The sequence below is a fragment of the Oculina patagonica genome, chromosome 1 (assembly GCF_052425735.1).
Source record: "Oculina patagonica isolate OP01 chromosome 1, crgOcupat, whole genome shotgun sequence".
In the NCBI taxonomy this organism is placed as follows: domain Eukaryota; kingdom Metazoa; phylum Cnidaria; class Anthozoa; order Scleractinia; family Oculinidae; genus Oculina; species Oculina patagonica.
Genome location: NC_135758.1, coordinates 2115885 through 2135326, shown reverse-complemented (window position 1 = coordinate 2135326; position 19442 = coordinate 2115885). Strand labels below are relative to the sequence as shown.

The window sequence follows — 19442 nt, the reverse complement described above, 5'->3', positions numbered from 1 at the left end:
TAGTATAAGTCGCGTAAATTTCAAATAACTTTATAATCAATAGACACGGGCGTTAATTTCATATAATAAGGTATATAATTACAGTTCTACCACCAGTTAGACGAAGCCAATTATAACTTGGAATCTAAATACTGACTTATTTCTCAGTAATATTTTTTTAACAATTCAGCAACCAAAATTCTCTAACTAAATGTCATACAAACCGTAACGTCTTGTTTGCATATACAGCTATTTCAATAAACGTTGTCGGGTCAAAGCTAAAACCTAAAAGGCAAGACCGTAGGGCGTTTTGGGTATTCACTACAAATTTACATATTAACTTCATTAAATTGCACAAATTTGTATTTCGCACGGGAAGAATTCACGAGTTTGTTTTTCATTTCAGGAAGCCTTTCTGTAGCTTTACTTTCACTGTCTCTTGCCTCTGAGTTTTTGAAAATTCTTCTTTAATTTAGTGTGGCTAAAAGCACCTCGTTTCACATGTTTGAAGAAAATGAAAACGTGGAAATTTGCGTTTGCCATGTCACTATATATTTTAGTATTCAGCACGTGCAGTTACTCTCTTCTTCTACCCATACTGCCTTTCAGTCTTGTCTTTAAGCTTTCATCCGGACAACGTTAACTGAAATAGCTGTATAGGACATAAAAGAGGAATTACTATTTTGTTTATTTACCACTTTTTGTGTTCGTCTGTTCAACAACCATAACTTAGCATTTCCCAAACCCTAAAACCGTTTAAATACAGTAGCGGGTAAACTAATAGCTACTTGAATTCAACTTCTACTCAAAATGAGACTTATTTTTAAACTCAGTTTAACTCGTTTATTTCGAACTTGAACTCAAAATCAAACGAAAATTTCACACACTGTGAAAAAAAAACAAAAACGATAGACCAAGCCCATGTTCGCTGAATGAAAATTTGAAAGTCAGTTCCCTCAAAATGCTATTTAAAATTAATGAAGTTCCTTTCTAATAACTATAATACCGCACAATTTTTTTTCCGTATCAGTTCATACTCGAAAAGTACCAATCGCACAACACTGCACAAAGTCCAGATATCAGTATTTACAGACCAGGAAAAAATGAGCGCCCTAAAACCCTGGAATGGTTGGCAACATGTAACTTTTCAAATGCAAAACTTTTCAAATTTTATGAGAGTGTCTGATGTAGCATAATTTTGTCGAAGAATACTTTACTTATTCCCTTCTTTGCCATTGAAAGGTAAATAAATAATATATAAGTTTTTTAATAATTAATTTGAACGGCTCGCCGAAAAGTCATTTTAAATTACTGCGTATATAATTCTGTTACATGACAAATTTAAGCTGTAATTGTCGCGGCAGGATGCTTTGACAAATCAACGTTTTTTGGATAGAAAAGCTGAAACTGAAATTTGTTGTAATATGTTTAAAATTGTGAATTAAAAAAAACGTTTGACGCTAACGATGCATAATTGAGAAAATCTGCAAAACTTAGGAAGGTCGCGTTTGAAACATTCCTTGAAAGGAGCAGACTGGATATGTCCTATTTTTCACCCTTTAGTATTTTCTTCGGCCTTTTGTCTCTTTTAAGATGTTTAAGATGCTGCTTGCAGCGTGTAAATGGATTGAAAATAGTATTAATATATACTTATCTTTAATTTTTGTTCGCACGGTTTTCACCCCGTTATCTCTCCTTCGGAGTTTCGCTCATCAGTGTTATTTCAAAATAAGTCTTATTTTTATGAGATATTCTTGCTAAGAGCGTTTCAATATGACTTTAAGCCGTCAAATCTAACCTGTAAAAGGGAGTCAGTTATTTTCAGGGGCATCCAACGGACCGTTTTGGTGAATATCTGTTCGGAAGATCTATCGCCTACGATTTTCGGATTAAAGTGTAATAAAAAACTGGAGATTTTTCTATTATGGCCTACAATGGCCTTAGATTACTCTTAAAGAAATGAGCTCCTACAAGGCTCTAACGGGCCAATTTGCAAGCAATAATCATGGTTAAAAGGAAAAAAAGTCAACGGGCACAAATTTTATGTTTCGTGTAATTTGAAATAATACTCAACTTTTCTCTTTCAGAAAATATTTAATTATGTTCAAAAAAAAACAGATCCGAAATGTATCCACTGCTTTTAATATTAAAGCTTCTTTCTATTATTGAAAAACTCACCGAGTAAAATTTATGAACAAAACGTAAAATTTATAAGATTTGGAATTGTTATTGCTGCAGCTATAGTACGGATGTCTCAAGGGAACCTTGTTTTATCTAATCTAATACTTTACTCATACCTTTCTAAGGTCCTATCGCCTTCCTTGCACTGAGAAAGTGACACACGCTCCCGACTCTTTCCGCAAATTAACCTTACAGTATTTATCTAACAAGGCGTCCGTGTTTTAATCAAAGCCTTTTCACGGGAAATAAATCGCTACTGATTGGTAATAATTGAGCTTGAACACCTCTCCGGTCAGTTTATGTACTTATTTACGGTCTGACTTAATGGACTCTCAATTTACGGCCCTATATGAATTGCAGCTGTCGTTAAGTTTGAATTCTAAGGAATCGATTACATAAACAAACTGAAATTTCTGTCCGAGGGGCCGGCTGGAATTTTGTTGTGAGTACATAGCGAATTTCGGTCCGTGATAACCTGAAACCTGGCCGCCGTTTTGTTTCGTTGGAAACACAGTCACTGCGCATCCCAAGCTTACACTTTCAGCCCGCGCCAAAATTTGAATGTGATTTCATGAGGTTTTTCTGGCTAAAATTCAGCTCAGGCTGTAACTCTCGTCTTGTAATCGCAAACTTCTTTCTAAGAAGATTTCTTCTCAAAGCCGAGCTGAAATCCGCCATGCAATCGTCCTTAAAAAATAACGGATTAGTAAATATTTCATGGAGCTTTTGTGGCATCGGCCATAAGATAGGGTAATGACCGAGTTAGGGGTTGAGTCAAGTTTGAGTTGAGTTATTTTATTTTTTTAAAAAGTGTTTAATTACCTCAAGGGGCCAAAAAGCGTGAATACGTTTAAACTCGGTACATGTCGGTAGAAATAACTATGTTAAATATGCACTATGCATAATATGACAACGTTTTATTAACAAATCAACAGGCAGGGCGAGTAGAATTCAGTCCTCGACGCGTATCCTGAAAATTCGATCGCTGCAATATTACTTGAGAAAGTTCCTCGTATTTTCCAGTTCATAGTTGGCTTTTGTGAAAACACGGATGGGTTTGGATAGAAATAAACAGGAAATAAGCGAGTTTCATTTCAACTTGATCACTATAAGAACGTTTGTCATTTTGTCATTTATTAGAGTATGACCTACAATGTACCTAAAAATCGTACCTTAGCGAGCTAACACCTTGACTACAATATTAGTTTTGTACGATTTTTGAGGAATCATGTCTGTAAACTGTTTTCTAACTTCTTTGCGCCAAGTGGTGCATAAGGCGCCATTTTTATGAAAGAGTTTGCATAAAGATACAGTGTTTATGGTTGAATTTCGTGTGAAGGGCTTAGCCTATGTAAGACAGACGACTTATTTTGATCTATCGCCTTTCTCTATCTTACATTTCTCATCCATCATGTTAACATATCCATCCTCAAGCCAGAGAGACCCGCCTTTTAAGCGGGTTTTGCCTTTCTAGCCGTCATTTCAGACATGCACACAAAAATGGATAAGAAATGAAAGTAGAAAATAACTTACACAGGCCAAGCGACTATAACATTAGTTTTGTATGATTTTTTAAGAAAATCATGTCTGTAAACTGTTTCCTAATTTCTTTATGCCAAGTGGTGCATAAAAATTCTTATGAAAGAGTTTACATAAAGCTACAATGTTTTATGGTTGAATTTCGTGTGGTTTTAATGGAGGGCTTAGCCTATGTGAGACGGACGACGATCTATCGCCTTTCTCTAACCTCCATTTCTCATCCATCATGTGAACATATCCATCCTCAAGCCAGAAGGGACCCGTCTTTTAAGTGGGTTTTGCCTTTCTAGCCGTCATTTCAGACATGCACACAAAAATGGATAAGCAATGAAAGTAGAAAATAACCTACACAGGCCAAGTGACTAAAATAGCGTGCGTTGCTTTTTGCCGTATAACAAAAATCAAGAATTATCGTACGTAATTATTGTGCGATCGATAAATAACCAGTCAATTACTTCAATCAGTGTCTTTCTATTGTTTTGCCTTGTACTCCTCCAGCCAGCTTCGCACCTCTGGTACAACGTATTGGTACGGACCCGACCCTCCCTCGTACACTATTTGTCCTTGTTGTAAAATAAACAGTCTCTCGGGGTAGGCGCCATAAGCTTCCATGGCCTCGTTTTTCCACGTGTCAACCATAACTGGGACAGGACATTGACTGGCTTTCATTAACATTTTTGCAGCATCACAGCGCTCCTTTAAACTCTTATGCTGTGGAATTTCGACATTGTTCTGTAGAAGAACCAGAGGAAAAGAAACATCGTTTAACCTGAGTAAAAACTTTCCCTTTGAGAGGAGATGCTAAAGATAACCCTTTCAGTCCCAAATGATTTTCGTTCTCGTCACCAGCTTTTCTTCCGTGTGCTGATATCGCAAAGAGATATTAGATTTTGGTCTTTTTCTCATCCATACACAATCTACCGCCGACCAGCACTTTCGAAGGCGCAGAAGAGGTTTACTTGGTGAACTGGGAACGAGATTTGGTTAATCAAGCCAGACTTCTCCCGGCGTTTCAAATAAAGCAAAAGATCTATAGTTATGGTTTCCTTTCGCGAAAATCACGTTTCCTCTCGTTATCTATGAATTAAATCTTAATTTATTTGGGTTTAATGCATCGGAGTTCAACCAATACGTGATCTCAGATCACGAAGCCGTAAAGAAACAAAAATAAACAAAACAAAACGACTCCTTCTTTGGGTACCCCTCCCAAAAGAGAATGCATTGTTTAACCGTTGTTTTGTGCGTCATTGTATTTTGGTTAGTATACTGTTTGTTCATTTTGTTTCTATACGGGTCATCTGTGTCTGGTAAACAAACAATGTAACAGACCAAATTGAAAAATAAATATTTCTCGGCACGTTCAAGTTTTACGCAAACTCGTTGTTCATATTCTATTCTTCTTTATTTGATCTTCTTGTTAACTTATATCACGCTTTTTTAAACCTGGCTGAGCAGGAACATCTTTCAAAACCGATTATTTATCCAAAACTGCCAGGGATAAAGAAGTTCAATGCGAGATATACTGAAGCGTACAAAATTTTGATGATTATTAAAACGTCATAACATTTTCATATTCTTTGAATCTGGTAGCTCTTAAATATTCACGGTCATACTGCTTTGAATGATATCATTGTAGGTTTTGCCTTGGGATATCAATTAACACTAGAATTTTTTTTCTATGGGTTATACATTTCGAAAAGTTCGATTGCCGAACTGAGTGGAACTCAATCGTTTGAAGTTCGTTTGAGTTTGATTTAGTGCGAACACAAAAGATCGTTGCCGGGAAAGCAGACTTCTAAACGTCCACCTTATTTAAATGTACTTGCACAAATAAAAGTGATTTGAAGCGATGCGTTTAACAACCCTAAAAATACTTAACATTATAAGAGACATACATAAGCGAGTTGGAAAACCAAAGTTACGTTTTTACGAGTATTGGTATTAGAAAAATAGAATTTTAGCAACACGTGTATGGAAAAATTTAGGTAGCAAACAAATGACAGAGATAAATTCTTGCCTACACACGCTGAAACAAAAAATACTTACATTCCAACGCCATTCATCGGTTGGATGAGCCTCGCTGATGTAAACAATGAGAAAATCTGCCACGTCTTCAAAATCCCGAACAATCTTGGTGAAGTCGTTCAGAAGAGGGATAAAAAATGGAGGTCAGCTATAACTACCGAAGTTCACGACCAATGGCCGACTACCTCTCTCGAAATCCAACAGCCTGCACTCTTTCTCGTCAGTCGTAACTAGCCTACAGTTCGGAGCAGCATTACCAAGTCGAGCTGTCTTGTTAACATCGCCTAAATATATCTTTAGCACCGCTGACAGCATCTTGTTAGTGCCGAAGTCATCCCAGAAATCCTGGTAAGGAACCAGAAGGTAGCGCTCCCCGTATTTTTGGATGAGTTCCTTAACATACGGGATGACAGACCCCATTCTTAGCAATCCAACCAGAATCGTAATAGTTAAAGCTGTAAAGCCCAGTAGGACTTGGTGTCTTAACTTCGCCAGCATGTTGGCAGCAGATGGCAAGAGCACAAGGGGCTCAATTTAATGACCGTATTGATAGCCGTTGAAGGGTAACACAATAAACATTTCTAGAATGTTTGCAACATAATTAATTGTTGAGTTGCATGTGCTGTCTTCGTGGAAGTCACGGAACATTCTTGTTTGCTTTCTCCGAGTTGAAAACACTTCTAACAACTTTTAACAAACAAGGAATTGATATGACAAAAGTTTCTGATGGCAATTGCATCCATCCTAAGAGGAAAAGACTTTTAGTTCGTGGTTTTCGTATCTCTACCCGCAATTGTACAGCCGGAGGGCTCATCACCTATGACATTTCCCTGCTGTTAATTGAAAGCGTAGGTTTCGACAGGGTCTTTTATATGTTAAGAGATTTTAAAAAGTCATCTTTGAGTAAAAGCTGTTACACAGCCCTCAACCGGTATTCGGATGCACGCACTCCATGTCCAGCGTATTTTTTTTTTATCTCATGATGAAAAACACCCTTGCAAATTAAAGGAACTGTAAAAAGATCGAGTGAGTTGGCTTAATTTCGACTTAAACGAACATTAAGCGCTAATTATTTACTATATTTAAATCTACCGCAGGACTATTACTTGATGAGGTCAACTGAACATGTCAGAAATGTCGACTCCTGGCGTGGTGATGAATTTTACTGACAATGGAAAGACGTAGAGTAAACTTTCACTGTCATTATGTTTAGTTAATCGTTTGAGTCAATAACGTTGTTTAAACAAAAGTATTAACGTAATAGATTCCGAGTAATGGGCTCATTGAAACCGGCGTAGCGTTAATATTGCTCAAGAGTCGTCAATGTTACCCCGAGGCAAAACATGCATTTCTGCGATGTAATTTAAAGTGCACTTACCCCCAAAACATTTTTCGCTCAAGTAAATAACCATTTTTTGCTGAATATTTCTGCGCAAAAATGTTTTGATTTGGTAAAATCCTCGATTTTCTGTGCCCTGTTGACGTACAAAAACATGCCGCCATTTTGGCTTGCGACCGAGTGTAAGGGGCATGGGTCTAGTGGAACTGTGACGTAAAATCCAGAAGACAACAATCTGCATATCGAATTAGTTCTCTTATTACCTTCAGAAAAGTTCATGTAATAGATAGTGAAAATATCAACAAAATGCGCTGTAGAGGGCTGTGACAGAACTTATAACTCACCAAAGAATATAGCGCTTCATACGATAACATTTTAGGGAACTATAGATCGTCGAAGAATCATAAGAATTTTGCTGTAGAAAGCCCCCGAAATTCTTCGATATAAAGAGGGAATTGAAGAGAATTGACTGAGAATTGTTCTGCATTTGACGTCACACGCTCGCTCTCCCCAGATCACCTTAAACGCGGTCGTGACCAAACGGAGCTGGACTTCAACCGGGCATAGAAAATCGAGGATTAAACAAAAACAAAAAAAAATTGGACAGAAATACTCAGCGAAATATGTTTTTTTTTTTACTTAAGCGAGAAAATATTTGGGGTTAGGTGCACTTTAAATTTAACAAATAGGTAACTTCGGAAGGACTCACCATAATCGGTAAACATGGAAACCAGACAATTTAGAAATTGTGAAAAAAATTCAGTTAAACAAAGTTTTATTGATCGTTACTTTACAGAATGGAAGATAACTTTTAATTATTATCAAACTTTCTAGAAATTTATTCCACTGATGATGTTTGTCTCAAGATGTTATGTTTGTTTTCCTGTCGAGGAAAGAAACGTTTTTTAGAGAGCTAACCCTAGGCAATTTAAGGACAACTGAAAGTTTAAAGAGAGATAAAGCCCGTGACAGAAATAACTTGGGCCAAAAAACAGCGACCATGTCTGACGGTTTTCTCCTTTTATCACCAATGTTAATTTGGTAAGATTTTGAAATTGCTGATAAAGCAGCCTATTTAAGCACCTGTTTAAGCTTGTAATATGTTACACAGGTTTACGAAGTTTCTCCTAATTTCTCCAGCGTTTCTTTTAAAACACTCTCCTGGAGTAGAGGGTTTAAAAAGCATGTAAGCTCATTGTTATTATTACATTAGATTGATAAAGTTGATACGAATTACACTCGCCGATTAGCTAATTAATCTTTGTGGCTTGATTTCTATTGAAAACTAGTAAATAATCGCATGTTTAGCTTAATTTAACGTCTAAATTACACTTTGCACAAACAAATTCAAACTAATGAGAGGGAACTAAAGCGTTTTAACAAAGACAAAGACAGAAACATCTAAGCATTTCCACTGCACTGTCTTTAGATCAACTGAGGGACGGGATTAGGCTCGGATGTCTTTTTGGTTGAGAATTTTCTGACAGCCAAATGACACAGGAGCATAATGAGCTCCAAGAACTCAGCTGCAGTTAGCACAGAGAACCCAATCCACAGACCCAACTGGCCACCAATGTCGGACACAAAATCTTCAATCTGTTCAGAACAAAGTATAGTCACTAGATTAACGATCAAATCAAAGCAAATTAGACAAAGCTTTTTTCAGCGAGGTGACACTTGAATATTATAAAACTAATGAACTTGTGGCCCAATTAAAAATAGCTAAGTATAAAAACAACTAGTTTATTGCACGTATTTTAAAACTTGCGTTAAATAAAGTACACCCCGTAAGTAATTAGGCCAGGATAAAAGTGTCATTTTGTAAGTACAAATAATTTTTTGTGAAACTTCATTAATGAACATTTTCTAGCTGATATGTAATGTCGGCCAAATTTTTGGCCAAAAATTGGGTTTTTAATTCCTGATGTATCTGAGAAGTGTTTTGAGTTTAAGAGGAAATCCGCCAGGACTTCGAGTAGTTATTGGACAAAATTATGTACCAAAACTATTTACACCTGATTGCAAGCTTTTGTGTTACTGCTTCAAATATCTTATCGAAAGAAGTCTTTTCTAACAACACCACACATCGAAAACACATTTTGAAGTTCCGCTGAATTCCACTGAATCGCTTAAAAGATGTAAGCTTTTGCCCATAGCTTGTGAACTTTAAATATCATTTTCTCAGACTCTGATAAGAAATTGTTGTACCAGAATTATTTCCACTTATTGCAAACTTTTTTGTTACTGCTTCAAATATCTTATCAAAAGAAATCTTTTCTAACAACACCACACAACGAAAACACATTTTGAAGTTTCGCTGAATTCCACTGAATCGCTTAAGACGAATTTACAAAATGGCTACACGTGAGATTTTGCCTATAGCTTGTGAACTTTGAAATTCATTTTCTCAGACTCTGATAAGAAATTGTTGTTGGTGTTATCACGGATAATTACTTACATCTTTACCTTTTATTAAGGGTAGGAAATAAGGCAATAGGATTTAAACTATTCTGGAAATTGATTTTTGTCCAACTTTAATAAATATTACTCGACTTCCTAGTGGATTCCGTCTTAAACAGTTTTGAGTTTCTAAAGGAGGCATACCTCATAGGATCGCTGTTCTGTTATCTTCTCTATGTTTAGCTCTTCATAGAAAACTTGCAACTTGCAAACATTTTTTCTATGTAATAAAAGTAAACGACTTAGTTGCCTTTGATGATCATATAGACTTAATGCAAAAATGCTTGTCATTATTTTCTCTTGTTTGCTCAAGTTTCTAAAAGTGCTGATGGTAACACTTGAAAACATGTGAAATAATATGCTACAATGTTACAACATTGAGAAATCCCGACTCAATCAGCTGCTAAATTAATTAATTACTTAATTAATAGTCGCTCTATACAGTAAAATTAAGGTATTTTTGAATAAGGAGGTCTCGCCTCAACAAAAAAAAAATGGTAGAAGACAAGGAAAAAAGAATTCGATATATCAAGAGTATATTGAATTTTCTGGAAAAGAACGAATTCGATTGTGCTATTAGCCCAAGCCAAACGGGAAAGAGAGTTGACGAGAGTTGACTCTCATGAAAGTTTTCCTCAACTCTCATCGTCTATTATCAACTGGGATCAAACAAGAGAAAAATCTCATCGACTGTCATGAAAAATTTACGCATGTTCAAAGTCTACGAGAGCACGCGAGAGTCGACGAGATTGCATGAAAGTTTTAGGCCAGACGAGAGCGAGAGTTTGAACTTCAACTCTCATCCTCGTTTAGTCCTGGCTTTAGGGATACTGAATCTTCAGCTAGAGAAACAACATTTTGAAAGCGTCGATCATAAAATAGCTTTCAAATTTAGTAAAAATTGTTTTATTGTCTTGTTGCTATCAAAAGAGTACTAGTGTTTCAGAATATTGTGAAGTGTAGTCCAGTTCAGTCGAAGATACGCTTAAATGTAACTTAATAATATCCAACCGTTATGTACCTGTGAGATCCACCTTTGGTAAATAACTCTTTGTGTTTCTTATTTAAATCATTCTGGTAGATTGACTGTAAAATGAAAAAAACAAAAAAACAACAAAAAAAAAAAAAAACCAAACAAAGGAAGCTGTATTATACAGTAGAAGCTCTCTTTACGAACACTCTCGTAAGCGGACAGCTCTACTTGAAACCGCGTTTTAACTCCCGTACAAACTCTATATTTTTACATTCTCGTAAGCGGACATTCCCGTAAGCGGCCGTGGATACTCTCAGAGATTACGACTTAGACTTTTTCTTTGTTTTTAAGCTCCCGTAAGCGGACACGGAATAGAAAATCCTATTAACAACTTCTGTATCTTGTTTTTATCAATCAACCTTACATTGCTGTTTGTGACAATAATTTTACAGTAATTACGGTACCATATTTTAGTGTTTGTTTTGTTGTCGTCCACGTCCGTAAAGTTACTGCTAGCTGGGTGAGCTCAAGCGGCCATCTCTCCCCTACAATTCTAGTGGCCGCTTACGAGAACCATTCTCGTAAGAGGCCAGCTCCAGTTACGGACACTTTTTTCGCGTCCCGAGGGTGTCCGCTTACGAGAGCTTCGACTATAGATTGAAATAAAGAGTGAACAAATATTAAAAAAATAAAGTAAAATACGGCAATATTCAACACTGGTGCAACAGATTTCTGCCATCATAACGTATTTAGATCACGTGAGACATATAAGCAAGTTTCAACACATCTTGCAGCAACTCTCATACAAGAAATAGATTTCCTCTACCCATTCTTCAATCTAGCGCTACTTTTCCTACATACTTCATTTTTAAATAATCGTTTAGGTTTAATATTGAAAGCCCATTTGCAGCTAATAAAACGAGAGGTTTTCTGGATTAAACTCATGATATCATTTTTGGTTTCATTAATCATTTTACTTTGTGGTCCAAAAGAACAAAACTGACATGGAAAAAGTCTATGAATAACAAAAATATCAATTAAATTGCTTTGAAAAACTTTGCGGTTATCTATTTCTCAAACGTTTATAGAAACGCCTTCAACTAAAAACAAACTTACCTCATAATTCTCTGATGGCCAGAAAGCGAACGAGGTGCTCATCTTGAAACCTTCCTCCCTGGTTACAATTAAATTAAGAGAGGTAAGACGGAATACGAAAACCGTGAACACATTTGTTTTACTTTGAACGAGAAAATAGTCAACAAATTATTTGTGAAAACAAAAATATCCAATTTGCTTCATCACTGCCGATCGAATTATATTTTCTGCACTTTGAGCTGTCATTCGATAGTTTTTTGCAGAAATGCACATATCCAAGACAACTTAAAGCGTTCACTAGTGGTTGTCTGATTTACACTGTAATGCATTAACTTATTGTAAAGGTAATTTTCTTTCTTTTGCATGTAACAAACATCAATTTGATTTGCTCCCAAACTGTAGCTCGATTGGCATATAGCATCGCACCGTTGGTAGCGCAAAAATGGGTTGATATCCCCTTGAGGCTGCACTCCCCTAATGTCACTGGATTTTAATACCAAACCCAAAAGTCTGTCAAAGCCGATGTGTCGATTGTTTTCTCCCTTACGTGCAAGGAGGTGGACAGGAATCAGTGCAGTTCAGCTTGTTTTCTCTGAACATCTTCTGGACTTTGCTGAGACATTTGCCTATTATTGAAAAGGAAAAATGACAAACCACATTTAGCCCTTATGAACTTAATTAAGGGTAGCAAAAGAAGATGAGTCTTACAAATGTGCGAGGCAGCGAGGCAAGCGAGGCAAGGCAGCGAGGCATGCGAGGCAAAACAGCAAGGCATGCGAGGCAGAAATCCCTACACCAAATAAAAAGGCTAAACGCAACTATACAGTAAGCTAACTGTAGGCCAACCGGTCTGCTAATTGAGCTGTCCGAGTGCCATTTAGGCTAACCGAAGTGCTATGTAGGTTAACCGGAATCAATCGCATGCCTCGCTCGCTGCCTCGCACTTTGTGATGACCCAAAGAACAAGACTGAAAGAAAAGAAACTAAGTTTTTTAATGTCATTTACTTTTTTGTTTGTCTGTCACGTTGCAGATGCCGAGCTTGAAACTTCCTGGAAACCTGTACTCCATACATCCACATTTTTCAAGTTGATTGTAGGCCAAGCAGGATTCTTTACAAGCCTGATAACAAAATGTACGACTGTTATAGATAAATTCGAAATAACAACACAGTGTACTGTTATAATTTATAGAGTGTTACACGGTAAGAGCGACTTCTAATTTTAAGATAAAGTCAACTTACTGTTGTAGAGTACATTGCTCCAAAGTGTTTTGTGTATAAGTTAGATTCATCTTTAGAGACATTTGTTAAACACCGTTTGTTCTCGAAGGGATCCTTTCGATTAATCACTTCCTAATAACAAATCAACAGAGCAAAGCCAGAAAATTACAAAGACAGTATTAGGGCACCTGATAAATTAATATACGGGTTTCCTTTTCCCCACTGTATGGCACTATTCTTCTGCAAGCAGTCGTATCAATGGGCAAGTAGTAATTTATTCAGGTTTCCTGAGAAAATGCTTGGAACCAAACCTCACTGAACTAGCATCATATCTACCCGTGGCAAATTACATCTACATCTACATTTATTGAGTTTATAAAATCGTTTACGACATCACATCAACTATAAAAATAGATACAAAATATATACAAAATGTACAATGCATAAATAAGATATAAAAATTCTTAGTTACAATTTACTTTTAAATTACTTGTTTACATGCTTCCCTAAGTTTAATTTAAAATTCGATAATGACTTGCAATTCACTAAGTCAGCGGGCAGTAAGTTCTACTCTGTTATTGATCTTGGAAAAAAAAGAAAACTTAAAAACGTCCTTAGATACTTTTGGCATCCTATACTTAAAAGCATGGCTATTGCGTGTTCTTTTTTCACTGTTTGGCAATAGTCCTAGTGACTTCACTTAATGGAATGGAAACCGAGGTAAAAGGGACTTATGGGCCTTAAGACATATGTAAACTAGGAAAAGTGGTCCAATTGTTTTTAAAAAATTACCTTGCAAGTGTACTGAAGTGATAAACAAGTGATGATATTGTCATGCCATCAGGAACGCTAGAACTCAACTTGAAAAAGTCAGACTGTTTTTTTCAAGTTTTGTCTTTGTGGACTGGAAAGCAATTTCTAAAAATTATCATGACTCCCGTCTCCCTTCAACAACAATTTACTTTATGTTTCCATCTTGATGCACTAGATGCATTTTATGTGCGAGAAGACCTCTTCGCCAATTTTAGTACTTTTTACCGAGAAGCATTAAAATCCCCGTGACAGTGTTCCTTTAAGTACCACCTTTAAGCCCTAGTGTCATGCAATCCATAAATCAAGCTTTTCTAACAAGCTTTTGTTACCTTTCTTAGACCAATCATTGTGGCATATCCCGGAGCCAAACTCACTCCTCTCAGCAGTGGAAATGGCATCTCGCCCTGAGTGGAGATGTCCATTCTGATTTCTGCCTCTGGACTTAAACGCCCCATGTATTCTTCTTGTTCAATGTTAAGCTCCAAGGTGAGCCCTGTTTGAGACACATGACCATTCGTTATGTGATTTGTACAGATTAAGTCATTTCTATAAAATTATTATGGCTGCTTTTAAACGTGTGTTTAAATGTATAACGGACACTAGTTGGCTGGCTTAGTCTAACGGTGATAAAAGCATGTCAATTTCTTGTTTAGCTCTACCTCTAAGAGAAATATAACATGACCACTTGATGTAACTGTGGCCTGATGTAAATACTCGACTGAGGTTTGAAAGTTATGATTCCGCAAGAGATAAAAGAGTAATTTTGCTCCATTTGAATATAGCAAGATGTCAAAAAGGTGTGACTTCGTCTTGATCTTTTTTCATATCAATGAATAAAAAGCAAATAATACCTTTGCGATGCTCACAAACTGAGAAATATTTATCGGTACAGTTAATGAATAATGCGAATGATAATAACAAAATTTATAAGACGAAAAGTACTGCACGGTTAGAAATCGGTTTAAAATCGTATAGTAAGTGAGAAACATCAAGCTCTTTAATCAGTGGCTATCAAAAAGCATATCTTCCCTAGTCTATTATTCCTCCCACAAACTAAAGTAAATGAATTGACAAAAGTTTGAGCATTTCAAATCATGCAGTGCCAGTTCGCACTATTACTAATTAAGGCTTGCAATGTTAAACAGAGCAGAGGATAAACAACGTACCATGTGATGGACCTGGTTTGTTGGATTTCAGAATGGGTGCATTTGATCCGGCGCTTGTTTTACCACTGTTAAATACATAACAGTTTCCATACTTGTAATGCCAAAACTTTTTCCAAAACACTGAAGTGAAATTTCTAAAAAAAAAAAAAAAAAAAAAATACAACTGTTAAATGGTTTAAAGCATCTTTCAAAGTCATGGAAAGTCAAAGCAATGCATTGGTTGCAATTAACAGAAAAAAAAAAAAGTGAAACTTTTCTTTGGAAATTGACTCTGATGTGGAAATTGCTTTTACGAATAAGATAGTGATCACATGATCATCAGAACAGTCGAATTCCCATCTTTCTATATAGCAAGCTTTTACAAATAAAGTCAATTTCATTCTAATATCACCATTCAAGGTCTATTGAGCTATTTGAGCTTTATAATCTTGATTCATTTTATTCATAGAAAAACTCACTGGCATGAAACTCCTCTGTAAGTGCACGACAAAACCATGCTATCAAAATAGTGTCCCAACAGGCTTAGAAGTTTGTTTTTTTTCCTCGCCATAAGAACGGCCATTTGTTCCCTCTTCAGGACACGTGGCTCTTTCTTCGACGGATCTTCAAATTCGTCACTATCATCATCATCATCATCATCATCATCATCATCATCATCATCATTATCATCATCATCCTTATCATCCCATGAATAGTCATCGTCCTCCTCGTCTTCAGGGCTATCATTTAAGTCATCATTGGAGAAGCTTTCCAGGGTCAGTGAACGGGTGCTTTTTGCGTCGGGGGTATCAGCTCTTCGTTTTCGCTGTTTGTTTGTTGCATTTTTGGCTGAGTTTGATGTAAAAAGAAAAACGTAACGTAAACAACTCGGTGAGCTATTTATAGCGATGTTCTTGTGATACAATACTGTCTGGTGAAAAGATCTTATATCATGTACCGAATAATCAAGTACTGATAAGTGTTTGCATAAATCTTTAAATTAGTTAGTTAGGAAAGAAACAAGAAGCCATCTAGGGAAAATACGAAAACTAGGACTGAGTGTGTCATGATCTTAACATATGAATCTATTAAACGTAGGCGATGTTTTATTTGTACCTGACATTATCGTATGTGATTGCCCTTACCAGTTAAACCTGTTAATATAGTTCACCAAAAATGTCCATGGCATCGCCCTTTGCGTGTTGAAGAAAATTTTTTTTGATGGCGTTGAAGTTGCAGAAAGTAACGGCTGGAAATGGAAGACTCTGACAAAGAAGTAAAAAATGTCAGTTTTATGAACCGTGTTTCAAGGCTCGGGTTTGTATGTAAATTAAACCCTGTACAATAGAACTTAGTCAGTAATAGCCTCTGGTCTTGATAAAACACAGATCACCTGTCTCACTTCTATTAACAATTAACAGGAATAGCTATATAGTATGAAAGTAAGAATTATTTCAGTGTAAACATAGTATTTAATCCAGCTCTGAGCAAAGTCGAAGAAATTGAAAGTTATATAATTTCATAGCCAATTTTTGGGGTTATATTATGTTTTTGGCTATAACAAATACTTGTCAACGTGTTTGTAGGCGCCATGCTGAAAGAAGTACGATCTAATCTAAAGCTAACAAATTTTTTCTAAACTGTAAGCTAATATTTTTTACTGCAGATTGTGAGCATTATTATAGTAGCAGCAGACGTTTTTTACAGTATATGTACCTACGCGAAAGGATGCAGGCTATCATGAAAAAGAATAACAAATTTATTCCATACCGTGGATGTTTCTACGGTGACAAAGGTAGTTAGTGGTCGACTTTGGTATTTTTTGAACAAGGTGTTTACTTGGAGCGTCAAAACAATCACTGCTGTAATGAAGAGCAAGGTCCAAAGTACAGTCCGTGCCCAGTGCGTCGCAGCCATTATCCTTCCCAGGCCATGTGCAGTTGTGTATTCGCAGAAGTCCTTGATAAGGGACCAAGGTGTGGTATTTGACTCTTGTCTCCCTTGCTCTGAACCATCCTGGCTAATCTTATCATGCATTTCCATCTCGGAAGATGATTACAAAGTCTTCTGAATGGTGCGACTATGTTCCGGAGAAAAATGAGTATTTTTTTTTAGTTATACAGACGACCATTGTTGCCAACCGACCATTGTTGACGTAGCTCCTTTAAGGAAGCCAGTTATTGTCATTGCCACTGCTACAAAACAGATGTCTCAAGGAAGTCTTTTTCTACATGACTTGACTTATTACTTATCTCATACCTTTCCTTTCTATGGTCCTCCTGCCGTCCTATTGCACTCTGTCTGACGAATTGATTTTACCGAAGAAGCCGTCGGTGTTTTTAATCAAAGCCATTTCACGGAAAAAAACATCACTGCTGATTGGTAATAATTAAGATTGGACAATAATTAGTTGCTTTACTGTAATTATTTATACTCGGACTTAGAGGAATCTCAATTTACTGTCCTCTATGAATTGCAGCTGCCGTTAAGTTTGATTTCCAACATATATTGTATTCGTAAAGTCCAAAAATAGTTCATGCCACTTTCGTGATCAAGTTTAGGTCTGTATTAGTTCTGATTGAAGGGGACATGGGGGTTTACTGACGGTGTTGCTAATTTTTTATCCGATGTTGCGGTGAATAAAATCCCATCTTACGGTGATCTTAAACCCCACAGTGTGCGATGTTTGTGTTTTTAAAACTACGATGTTAGGTGAAACGAATCGGGGTTGTCAGATGCCCTCTCCGACCGTTTTGGACTCTCAAAGTAGTTGAAATTAATCAACATTCAGCGAAATTTTGATGTTACAGTAACTTGACCACCGATTGATCACGCTATAGACCATAATCCTGGAATCATAATAAGGATGTCTCACAGCAAATTACTTTACCAGCCTTCCTTTTATAAGGCTTTTTTCGTAAGTCATACTTTTCTACGTTCTTCTCGTTGCCCTTGCACCGAGGAATTGACTCACACACCCGGCCTAAACTTTCCCGTTGATTTATTGACCTTACAGTATTCAACGAACAAGGCGTCAGGGTTTTAATCAAAGCCTTTGATGTGATCGTGAATATGACCATTGGAAACTTACACTAGGATGCGAGTTAATTAGTAACTGCAATTGTCTATGGAACGGCATACACCAAGTGGACCCTTAATTAAACTGCCCTCTCAGTATTACATGCAGCTGCCGTAAGATATTAATTAAGGATCCGTAAAGTCGCCTAATCGTTTACATGAAGTTTTCGTGATCATGTTGACGACTGCAGGTGACTAAAAAGGCATAGATTTCTCAAAACTATACAGCGATCAAGTTTGATTTGTAACCGCCGATAGAGAGATTTGTTCTGTAAAATATTGACTCGGCTAAAATCAAACTTTTCGTAGTTCTAAATTCCATGGTATCCATGGTTAACGATTCTAATACAGTGTCCACCCTTTAAAGGCCTTTACCTCGACTTTAGAATCGAAATCTGTACCTCTTGTGGGACGACTGAAAAGCTTGCAATAAATCTCCAAAAAATGAGGCGACGCCGAAGTTCGACCTTGTTCCGAAGACAAAGTTATTGCGGGCCCAAGAGAGGCCCGCAACCCTAATCTTGACAGTGACCAGCGGATTGCGTATTACGCGTGCGCGCCACGTTTATAAAAGCCTAGTTGCAAAGTGGAAGTTGAAAATTTTGTTCTTCCACCAAGAACGATCAGAATGCGAAACATGTGTCAATCACAACAGTTTGTCGAAACACCGGAAGTTGAAAATCTGTTCTTCAAGAATGAGAAGAATGCCAAACATAAGTCAATCTCAACAGTTTGTCACATAAGATCAAGGCTTCTGTAACATGGAAGATTGGAAACTACGTTTGGCCGACGTTGTTTTGGCGTTGGTTTTGAGAAGATTTACTGTGATTGTAAAAAATCACTGACAACATAGCGAGTTTACCGACAGAGGAAAATCACATCTTAATTACACCGCGTGCTCGATTAAATCATGTATTCCTTGCGTGACGCATTACTTTTGTCCAGTGATTTATCGACACCGTCTGAAAAATATTCGACCTGTTGGAATAATTGCCGTGAAAATGAGGTGACCTAAGTTGTTTGTTCTAGTCTTCCACCATGAACGGCTACAATGCAAAAGGATCCGAAAATGTATCGTTCAAACAGGAAGTTGAGAATTTTTTTCCTCCACAAAGAACGATTAGAATGCGAAAACAAGTTTCTTGAGGCCCGCACTTTATAACCTATGGTTACCACTAGTTAGTTTTTAATTAAAGACACTGTTGGCCGTGTCGGTGGGGAAGTGAAACACTTAGTTGACTTCCAACTGGAGTTAATAAAGGTAAATAAGCGGCCGTATGCGAATTTAGAAAAGCTATAATTTCCACATTCGCTACGAAAGTTTTTTTTACCTTTATCAACTTCCACTTGTTCGGAAAAGACCGACTCGCGACTCCTGTTCTGAGAGAAACTGGCGCAGAGATACCAATACGCAAAATAACATGTTCTGCAAAATCATCTTACCAAATATCGTAAATATCCACACTGTGAATATTCCAAAAGTAAAATATTTATAAGGAATTACTTTGAATCAGGTTATACAACCCTAGTCGTTGAAACGTCCTAGAACACTTGTTGTAAATTGGGTGATACAGTCCTAACCCAAGCAATGTGA

At 36.8% G+C, this 19442-nt stretch overlaps 2 protein-coding genes and 1 pseudogene across 4 annotated transcripts; all 3 read right to left on the bottom strand.

Annotated features, from left to right (window-relative positions):
- Positions 1-3139: 3139 nt before the first annotated feature.
- LOC144666992 (type I iodothyronine deiodinase-like) lies at positions 3140-6248 on the bottom strand (annotated as a pseudogene). Its single transcript, XR_013573270.1, has 2 exons — positions 5746-6248; positions 3140-4431 (listed from the first exon to the last, which is right to left on the bottom strand). The product of XR_013573270.1 is annotated as a type I iodothyronine deiodinase-like (transcript).
- A 1601-nt stretch (positions 6249-7849) lies between these two features.
- On the bottom strand, positions 7850-15893 carry LOC144644422 (epithelial sodium channel subunit alpha-like). The gene is made up of 11 exons (XM_078503902.1): positions 15887-15893; positions 15250-15619; positions 14792-14925; positions 13955-14118; positions 12834-12944; positions 12598-12712; positions 12139-12217; positions 11613-11670; positions 10545-10609; positions 9668-9743; positions 7850-8659 (listed from the first exon to the last, which is right to left on the bottom strand). Exons 1-11 carry the CDS (start codon positions 15891-15893, stop codon positions 8489-8491), a joined length of 1350 nt encoding a protein of 449 aa, XP_078360028.1. The 3' UTR covers positions 7850-8488.
- Positions 15484-17822, bottom strand: LOC144629622 (degenerin deg-1-like). Of its 2 annotated transcripts, none has more exons than XM_078487941.1 (4): positions 17780-17822; positions 16541-16850; positions 15916-16035; positions 15484-15619 (listed from the first exon to the last, which is right to left on the bottom strand). In XM_078487941.1, exons 2-3 carry the CDS (start codon positions 16811-16813, stop codon positions 15928-15930), a joined length of 381 nt encoding a protein of 126 aa, XP_078344067.1. In that variant the 5' UTR covers positions 16814-16850; positions 17780-17822; the 3' UTR covers positions 15484-15619; positions 15916-15927. The 2 variants fall into 2 exon arrangements, with proteins under 2 accessions (XP_078344067.1, XP_078344009.1); XM_078487883.1 differs by lacking the exon at positions 17780-17822 and adding an exon at positions 17030-17071.
- Between the last annotated feature and the right edge of the window lie 1620 nt (positions 17823-19442).

Excerpts from the sequence above, each read along its gene's own strand:
- LOC144629622 (XM_078487941.1), bottom strand. The coding sequence starts at position 16,813 with ATGGAAATGCATGATAAGATTAGCCAGGATGGTTCAGAGCAAGGGAGA. Across the intron at positions 16,036-16,540 it reads TCACCGTAGAAACATCCACG|AGTCTTCCATTTCCAGCCGT; the intron begins GTATGGAATAAA and ends CTTCTTTGTCAG.
- LOC144644422 (XM_078503902.1), bottom strand. Across the intron at positions 12,218-12,597 it reads CGTGACAGACAAACAAAAAA|GCAAATGTCTCAGCAAAGTC; the intron begins GTAAATGACATT and ends TTTCAATAATAG. Across the intron at positions 9,744-10,544 it reads ACCAAAGGTGGATCTCACAG|AAAAAATGTTTGCAAGTTGC; the intron begins GTACATAACGGT and ends TTTATTACATAG.